Source organism: Solanum pennellii, chromosome 1, assembly GCF_001406875.1.
Source record: "Solanum pennellii chromosome 1, SPENNV200".
Lineage (NCBI taxonomy): Eukaryota > Viridiplantae > Streptophyta > Magnoliopsida > Solanales > Solanaceae > Solanum > Solanum pennellii.
In genome coordinates this window covers 92,137,986-92,147,970 of record NC_028637.1, presented here as the reverse complement: position 1 = coordinate 92,147,970, position 9,985 = coordinate 92,137,986, and the positions used below count along the sequence as shown (strand labels likewise).

General features: G+C 33.2%; 1 protein-coding gene across 1 annotated transcript in view; it reads left to right on the top strand.

Annotated features, from left to right (window-relative positions):
• The first annotated feature begins 2,281 nt into the window (after window positions 1–2,281).
• Window positions 2,282–9,985, top strand: part of LOC107007987 (carotenoid 9,10(9',10')-cleavage dioxygenase 1-like) — an 11,348-nt gene continuing 3,644 nt past the window's right edge. The window contains exons 1-8 of the mRNA XM_015206859.2: window positions 2,282–2,661; window positions 5,165–5,235; window positions 5,357–5,371; window positions 5,905–6,016; window positions 7,669–7,768; window positions 7,919–7,981; window positions 8,370–8,480; window positions 9,430–9,614. Coding sequence (XP_015062345.1) covers window positions 2,434–2,661; window positions 5,165–5,235; window positions 5,357–5,371; window positions 5,905–6,016; window positions 7,669–7,768; window positions 7,919–7,981; window positions 8,370–8,480; window positions 9,430–9,614 — 885 coding nt within the window. The 5' untranslated portion in view covers window positions 2,282–2,433. The remainder of the gene's footprint in view (window positions 2,662–5,164; window positions 5,236–5,356; window positions 5,372–5,904; window positions 6,017–7,668; window positions 7,769–7,918; window positions 7,982–8,369; window positions 8,481–9,429; window positions 9,615–9,985) is intronic.

The window sequence follows — 9,985 nt, the reverse complement described above, 5'->3', positions numbered from 1 at the left end:
GGAATCTTGGGAGTGCATTTACTGTAGGGTTGTTTACCTATTGTATCATATTATGTTATCAATTTTAATATGATTTTTATTTTTATTTTATTTATTATATGATATCGTTAAATTCATTGTTATGTTAATGAAGAGAATGGCCCATTTTAACAATCGACATGTTAACTTATTTTTTTTCTTTTCATTTTGTCATTGTTTATTATTTAATAATTTTATTTTATTATTTACCATGTCTTTTTATAATGTCTGTATTCATAATTCTCTTTTTTGTTGTGAGTTTATCTTTCAAATTACTTTTACATAACATTATATATCGATATAAATTTATTAAAATAATATAATATAATATAATTTATTATTCGACTGTATACACAATTATTTACTTGACATTACTATAAAAATCATAAGTTTAATATTTTTAATCCGCCTTCGTGATTAAATATTGCTATATAAAATTGGGAGAAACAAGTAAATAAGATGGAAAAAACAAAAAGATCTCTGTCCAGTAACTTTGCACATATTGATGAAGAAACATCCCCTTATGTACGTTTTCTATTCATATTTAACTTATATGTATCGATAGTTTGATATAGGACAAATTTATATTATTAGTGTATTCAGTGCCAGCTCTTTGCCTATTATATTTTAGGCCACTGCCTTAGGCCCCCAATTTTCGGGGTTCTCAAATTTCTAAAAAATAAAAAATGTTTAATTTTATCATGAAAAAGAATTAATTAGTCATAGTAAAAAGTGTATATATATATATATATATATATACTCATATTTTTTTTAATTCCTTATGCATTTTATTCTTTAAACTTTTGATCATTAGAGTATTAATAGCTGAAAAATGTTGAACAAAGTAAATTACAAATATTCTTTTATTTCTTCGTAATTTTTATATCAAAGTAAGATATATCAAGTTATCAACTTTTTGAACCATATTCTATAATTCTGACTCTTATCTTTATTTAAAATTTATCAACTTATTACTTATAGAACTATATTTTCGATTCATATAATAATTTTCTCGATAAATAATGTTTTCAATGTAGAATTGATAAAATATTGCTTATAAAATAATATCTTAAAAAATATTTTAAAAGATCATTTATATAAAAGATATTAACTAATAATTTACATCTAAAAATTTTAAAAAATAAATAAATACAAATAATATTTTAAAAATATTTAGGTCTCTAATTAAATTTTCGCTTTAGGTCTCGAATTGTGTTGAGCCGCCCCTGAGTGTATATTACATATTTTATTTATTTTTCTTGTTTTATTATGTGATTCGTAGATTTTTTATACTTTGTATTACTAATAAATTTAATTTATTTTTCGTTAATAGTTACTTGTATATATTTCAAGTGATTATCTAATAATGTAGAAATCCTTTTACAATATCATGCATTGTATATGTCGTTTTAATTAGCTGATACGTATTAAAGTTAATAGACATTCTTTTGTGATGAAATAGAATAATTTAAATAGTTGATACGTATTAAATTAATAGATATTCTTTCGTGATGAAATAGAATAGTTTAAAAGCAAAATTTGAATAGTAATTATTCGATAAATCGTTAACCCATTAAGATTGTAGTAAATTACTACTATACATGTACATAATATTCAATATTAGAGCATATTTGACATTATTGCTAAAAACAATTTATTTTAAGAAATAGTTTTTCTAAAATGACTTTTTAGAAAAATGCTTTTGGAAAAGATAAAAAAATTGTGTTTGATTAATTTATTTGAAGCGTGTTTTATAAATAGATTGTGTTTGGACAATTATTTTAAAAAAATGTTTTTGACATTCAATGAAAAATGATAGATTTTAATAAGATAATATATTTACACATAATCCCATTAATATTATAAATGAATAAATTTATAAAATTATAAAAATATTTAAGATAATTTATTAAAATATGATTCTAGTGTTTTTTGTTAAAATTTAAATCTAGATAAAATTTATCTTTAACTTTTTATATTGCATCAAAAATTTTCATGTTATCTTCTTGAACTATCGAAAAAAAATGTAAAGAGTTCTAAACGCAATAAATATTTTTTTACTATTCTGGTTCCAAAGGTATTGTAATATTTTCAGCTTCATCATGAGCATTATTTTCTCTGATGATATCCATTGATTTGTACTGAGCTCTGAGCCGTGATGAATTCAAAAACTTTCATAAAGAGATTTAAAATCTGAAAAAATAGACGTACCGAGTATTAAGGATAGAGGAAGTATTAATTAATCAATCGATTAAAATTAAACCCGCTAATGGAGAAGAGGCCCCGCGAATACAAACAAACAAACAAGAGTAACGTGTCCATGGCATCTCCGTCAATCGTGAATGGTGGAATCTCCAAAGTTCAATCAATTTAGTATATTCAAAGCGAGAGAGAAAAAGTTCATTATCAAAAAAAATGGGGAGAAAAGAAGATGACGGAGTAGAGAGAATTGAAGGAGGAGTAGTGGTGGTGAAACCAAAGCCACGGAAAGGAATAACTGCGAAAGCCATAGACTTGTTGGAATGGGGAATCGTCAAATTAGTGCACGATTCCTCTAAGCCACTTCACTATCTTCAAGGCAATTTTGCACCTACTGATGAAACTCCTCCTCTTAATGACCTTGTTGTACAAGGTCATCTTCCGGTCAGTTCACTGCTTCTCTACTTTTTCCTGTGTCGATGAGATTGCTTCAGTATTATATGTTTTTTTTTATGTTTGAGCACCTACACCAGTCACCTTCGTATTTGAGTAAGGAATGAGTATAGGGACACTACTGATGTTCAACCGACGACGGGGTTCAATTGGGGTAGGAGAAATGGGGAGGAAATTACAAGGTGTAAGTTTAGTTAGCCAATCAACAGAGCTACTAAGATTTTCTCAATCGTATTAAGTGAGAATTGATTCTTAGTTCTCTAGGTAAATAAGTCAACATTCAACTAAGTGAACCATAGGAGATTGGTTATTTATTTATTTATTTATTTATGTTATTGCGTAGAGTTTGATGTTTTGTGAACATTGGTTATACTTGCTGATATTGTTGTGGCTTAAAACTCTTTGGTCAGAGGGTAGGGTGTTTAAAGAAGAAGGTTTTGGTTTTGTTTGTCCAGACAGAGGCTACAACTTGATAATTGCAAACTTCATTTTGAGAAATGGTAGTAGGAAAGAAGTATGGAGTAATAATTCAATGCTCATCTTGTTTCTATCATCAAAATAAGAGAGGGGGAAATGAGGAAGTGAAAAGAAAGAGCCAAAAGCTTAGGAGTGTTAATCTGATACGAGATTAGGTTGGGTTGATCAGCATGGTTGGGTGAAATTTTATTTCATCCTTCTGAGTTCTGATGAGAATGGTAATTCGTAATAAGATTTACCATTGGATTATGGTTTTGTTACTTCTGAATTTTAATCATTTCAATTTTTCAAGGGTATTAATTACTCCGGTGACAAGAAGTTATCCAATTATATTCTTTTGGTTAAAGTATTGTTATTAAGAGTTCACAGTTTGCTTGGATTCACCTCATACAACTTTGCTGTAGTTCTATTCTATAGTGGATTAGGAATTGTTGACTGTCATATAATGTATGAGCTGTTTTGTTAATGGGAAAGAGAGGTGATCGATGTTAAATTGTGGAGCCTGATTAATATTTGATGTACTGTCATATATTAATGTTCACGCGGTTCAAATATTAATATATGACAGTACATCAAATATTAATCAGGCTCCACAACCTAACAATTCTCCCACTTGGAGACTGATTCAGTCATCCAAAAAATACATTCTCAAAAAAAAAAAAATCTTTCATCATCAACATCTTTACCGCACCGCAACATCTTTGGGGTTACTCTTCTCCAACTCAACCTCAACTCCCACTTGCTTTGTAATCTCTAGAACCTTCTGCTCTCTGTCCTTGTACAGGACAGATTCATCAAATGTCACGTCACAATGTCTCAGGATCTTTCTGTTCTTGTCATCCCAAAACCTGTAACCAAACAATTCAGAACCATAGCCTATGAAGTAACACTTCACAGCCTTGACATCAAGCTTGTCTCTCTTTTCTGGATCAACATGAACATAAGCACTGTAACCAAAATCCTCAAGTGTGAGTACTTGAGTTCTTTTCCCGTCCACACCTCCTCTGGATAGTTCTTGTGTTCTTCATTCATCAAGTGTGTGTGTGTGTGGATTCGATCCTAACAATCGATTCCACAAATTAGGGAGGCGCTTCCTAGTTGTTTCTATTGATGTGAAGATTTCATTTTTATCATCCTTGGTGCAGGAAACATTTGCTTATATTGCTGCAAGATTTCTACGGAATCTGCAAGATCTTCTGTCCAAAACTATAATACAGTAATTAACTGGTTAAAGCCAACATGATAATGTTCAGAATACACTGCTTGGTGTATGCAACCTGTAGATGTCAATACATTTAGATTATTCAGGATGTGAGGGACTGTGTAGAAGATTACAGCAACAACTATGCTCACTCCCAAGCAAGTGGGACTGTGTAGAAGGTTCTGAGGGGTTTCAGTGCCACATAAATAAATATTTGTTCTTTTTCCTATGAGAGAACTATATGATGATTTATGAATTTCCATATATGGGAAAAAAATAGAAAGAAACGAGACTAGAATTTGAGATGACACTTAATATTTTTTGATAACCGTGAAATCCCTGAGGAGTAGTGGCGCACGGTTCGGAACTCGTGGATAATGCCCCCTACCCTTTTCTACTTAAAACCAAGATTTTCTTAGTGAGAGGGTTCAAATCTATGACATGTGCGCCTAACCCACATATATCAAACTGTGCTCGTATCACTAAACCAATTTCTTGGGGGCTTCAGATAACATATACTATGTAACATATAGTTAACAGGGCAAGGGTAAGAACAGCTTGGGATAAATACCTTACTGAAGTTCAGTTAGTGATAAAATGGTTTTTCTCTTGGGCCTATACCTCACTGTTGGTTTGCATTTTTTGGAACTGATTTGTCAGCTGCAGGACTAGATTTATTTACCATTATTTTTCATTTCTCCCAGGATTCAAAGCATAAGGAATATTGTAGAATTTACTTCTCAGGCTGTACATTCTATGCTTTTCGCCATCAACTCGACTCTAATGATGCTTAGTAATTTGAACATTTAATTACAGGAGTGCCTTAATGGTGAATTTGTTAGAGTTGGTCCAAATCCAAAGTTTGCTCCGGTTGCTGGATATCACTGGTTCGTTTTTATTCTGAATATATATTGTTCTTAGCACCTTCAAGTTCCTTCTCCCCATACTTTTTTTAAAAACAGAGTTTCCAATTGCATTGATGCTTATCCGTGCTCTGTTTATATGCAGGTTTGATGGGGATGGGTATGTCCTTTACAATCTTGACTTTGCGATTTGGAGCAAATTCAATTATTTCCTGGTTTCTTTGAAAAAAGAAGCAACAAGCGCCTCAGTAACTCTAGTTTTTATTTGTTCCAACTTCCAACTATCTATGTTGTGCCCAGCTTAAACAAATAGATTTCTGTATATTATGTGACTAAGCTCCCTTTCTGGTAGGAACAGAAACTAAAGTCCCTCTCTGTTCGGAAGAGAAATTCTATTGGCATTTTGTTACATTGGAAAAATTGCCCTTGTACCCTATTCTTAATTGAACAATTAAAACGGGCATTATAGAGTCTCCATAAACAGACCTCACAATAGGATTGATACCATTTTTCCAACAAAAGAAAGATTGAGTATTTAGGATAGCAAGGGTGTGAATCTTTGAATTTTATGGTGACAGTTACCTTTTTCTTTAATTTTTAGATGACTTATGCTGAAGCTCAAAAAGTATCACGTGTTTCTAACTTTCACATGAAAAGAAGTAATGTAACCTCAAACATTTAGCCTTATTTCAGCATGATTCATGGCTTGCGCATTAAAGATGGAAAAGCAACGTATGTCTCACGTTATGTGAGGACTTCACGTCTAAAGCAAGAAGAGTTCTTTGGTGGAGCTAAGTTTATGAAGGTGTGCATTTGTTTTATACTCTTACTCCTAGATTTTTGTTCCCATCAAGCTTAATGTAATAAAGATTGAAGTTTCTTGTACTAAAACTTCTACACATGTATAGATAGATGCTTTAAGCAACTTCTCCGCATAACTACGGACACTTTCTTTTCTTCCTTTTTCTTTTTGTTTTTAATAGTTCGCCGGATTATGGATGCTTCAATAAGTAGGAATTTTTGCATGCTATTCGGAGAGGGTGATTTTGTTTTATGTATTGTTGTATTTATTTTGTGGAACTAGGTATGATTTTTTTCGAATATGGTTCGTCCTTCGGATAAAACATCATTTTGAAAATATGCTCCAGGAATTACAGCAGTGTGCAATGCCGTTTCAGCTATTTTGTGTGCCTCAATTCTCTGTTCTTGCTAAGCTTGTGACATCATAATTATCTTGTCCACATTCCAACTCTTTAATTTTGATCTTTACATGTGATTTTCATTGCTGATTTCTCATCCAAACTGGATATTGTAGAAAAGGGCGAATTTCTCAAAAATGACATCAATATCATAGTGTAGAAAGAATGAAAGCACTTTGTTGATGGATACCGACTTTGTGATTCTACTGTGCAACAATGACTTTGATAGTTAATCATAGGTCAAATAAGTAACTTGTAGAGTAAATCATTCTACCGGAGAAATAATTATCTAGTGGAAAGGGTTGAAGCCTTTCACCTCTTGGATTTAGTGCTGAATATTTTGCTAAACTTTTTTTTATGACAAGGGAAACCCGCAGCCGCTACCCTTTGGGTGCACACAGGGTAAAAACCCCACTCCTCTGCAATAGCTCGCAAACCATATAGGAGAGCTAATCCACACTAGGCAAGCCTGGTGCAACGAGCTCGATCGAGAAGGCAAACCAAGGGGTTTCGAACTTGAGACCTCCAACATGGAAGTCCTAAGCCCAAACCACCGGGCCGCCCCGAAGGGTAATATTTTGCTAAAGTTGTCTGCTGAGGTTTCATGTGACACAAAGTTTCTTGTCTCCTAGCTAGGTCAGAATTTTCTGTTACTTATATTTGCATTTAAGGGATTGACTAGCCCTGCTCAGCAGTCTATACTCTTTTCTTGAACTCTTCATTGAGCATCCTTCCTATTCAGTCATCCATAATGTTGACCTAGCCCCCTCTCCTCTCTGTTTTTCATGCGAAGATTCCCTTCCTTTCCTAGCCTATTCAATGTGGTCATGTACAGAGTTCAAAGATTTGACACTACAAAAAGGACGACGGTAACCCTAATTGAAGAATGTTGCAGGAAGCAATTGTGCGAAAATAGAAGTTCCCTTGAATTCAGCAAGCAAACTGGAGGAATATTCTTACATTGAAGATGTCCTATCTGAGAGAAAATTCTGTCCTTTTTCCTTTTAGTTTATGATAACTAGAAGCTAAAATGACACATCAGCTGGCATGCCGTTGTCATAGATCTGATCAACATGTTATTTAGAGGAAAGGAATTGGGGTATCCTATTAGTGTTCATGACCTGGAATTGTTTCTCACCATTGGATTGTACATTCTGATGTTAGTTTCCTTAAATTTTCTGTACTGAACCAATGGAACTACTGCATCATGCAATCACACGCTATGATTTATAAAACATTTGCTATGCTATATGTGCAGGTTGGAGATCTTAAAGGGCTGTTTGGTCTGTTCACAGTTTATATGCAAATGCTCAGAACAAAGCTGAAAGTATTGGACATCTCCTATGGAAATAGCACAGGTTGTTTGGCTGGAATTTTAGTTAGTCTATGTATCTTCTCTTCCAAATATAACTTAATATGACGGAAGGAATATGTCCTTAGGCATAGCAACATATTTTAAGTTTATGTGATAGTTACCAACTGAAAGTAAGATTCATTTCCTTGTCCAGCTAATACGGCTCTAGTATATCACCATGGGAAGCTGTTGGCACTTTCAGAGGCTGATAAACCTTGTAAGCCACTTCTCTGTTTGACCTGTTTATTCAGAAAGATGAACTATCTATGATTTTGATGTGCAAGCCTTTGAGTAGATGTTATTCCCCCCTTCACCATTCCTTTTCCTTGTATCTTTGCATGATTATATATTGAAATTTTAACTTTGAAATTGCATGATTACAAAGTTTGGGATGTCAAGCTCAAATTGTAACTTTTTGTACATCAATGATCAACGGGTACTTCTAAAAAAAATTCTTAAGAAAAACATTGTGAAATTGTAATCTGAAGTTTTTGCTTGTCTGGGACAGAGAACAAGTATTAGTAGTTAATACAGTTTCCTGCAAGGATTTAGATCATAGGTACATTGCATTTTTATTCCTTTGATACTGAGTGTACGTCACACAGATGCACTTAAAGTTCTAGAGGATGGAGATCTTCAAACACTTGGCATGCTGGATTATGACAAACGATTGACGCATTCCTTCACTGCCCATCCAAAAGTTGATCCTGTAACTGGTAAGAGATAAATCATCCTAGTTCTGCATGTCACTATCTGTAAATTCAAATCGTTTGCTACCCAAATAATTTCTGATAAAAGAAGTAACATTACATGTATTCTTCTAATAATTTTAACTACAAGTACAATCCTGCAACTGCATAACTTCCTTTACTTAAGACATCTGTTCAGCCTTCTTTTCTCATTTGCTGACTTCTCTTCCTCCGATACCAATGCCTGGCATGCTAATCTGTTAGTTGTGAAGTTGATTTTAATAAAAAGAAAAGGAAAATTATATTTTCTTCCAAACACAGTACTAATTTGTCACATCAATTCCACAACTGAATTCCATGGCAAGATGATTTCTGAGTTGAGGTTAGGGTAATGAACCTAAGATTGGAGCATGGTTCCCTTTGGGTTGTAGTGCAGTTGGAAAGAGAGAACTTTTTTCTTTTTCACATAGAAAGTAAAAAGAATGAGAGGTGTTTTAACAGCACCCTTTTTGACAACTGTAACAGTTTTGTGTATTAATCTTCAGCACTAAAGGCTGGGGTCCCAAATTTACATCATGGAGCTACATACAGTTGCGTGTACTTGAAACAAAACTAAACTAGATCCTACTTCATCATACAAAGGACCTAGGATATCTCTAACAGCTATAGGATTATCTACATACTCCAAACTGCACCAATAGCAAAAAGTGATTGTGCAGTTTATTTTAATCCTGTGTAAAGGACTACTAACACTCTCAAAACATCTCATATTCCTCTCCTTCCATAGCAGCACCCTTTGTAAAGGTCAAGGCTGGTAAGTCCATCGGTTCATACAGTTTTCCATGTACGTTGGCACAAGATTAGGATCCTCACTTCAACTTCCATCTCTGCATTAACTATCCAGTGAGTCAATCTATGAGTTGCTTATTGTGTAGGTAGAACACTCTTGAGTTTGACTTTGAAATTTTACATGCAGGTGAGATGTTTACCTTTGGATATGCTCACACCCCACCTTACATCACTTATAGGGTTATATCCAAGGATGGAATCATGCAGGACCCGGTCCCAATAACAATACCAGAGCCTATCATGATGCATGATTTTGCTATTACTGAAAATTATGCAATTATGATGGATCTTCCTTTGTGTTTTCGTCCGAAGGTACAAAACTTCTAATTTCTATAGCTCACAATTTATTGATTGCTATTGTTTATCAGTTTTCCTTTATTGATGGGCATAACTTAAGCTTTTAAAAGATGAAACAACTTGCTCAACAATGGAATCAATGAGAGAGGTTAAGTTTCGTTACATCAGTCCACCTCCATATTGGAGTTCTATAGGAGAGAATTGCAGAAAGGTTTCTAGTTTCTTGACTTCTGTTTTTTTTTTAAAAAGTCGCCGTAGGTAACTGTTTGTCCAAATATTTCATAATATAAATTCAAGATTGTTTGCGCATGTATTACACTCAGCAGTGTTTTTCTTATTTATTTATTTATTATATTTCTTCTTCTTTTTATTTTTTGGGGTGGGGT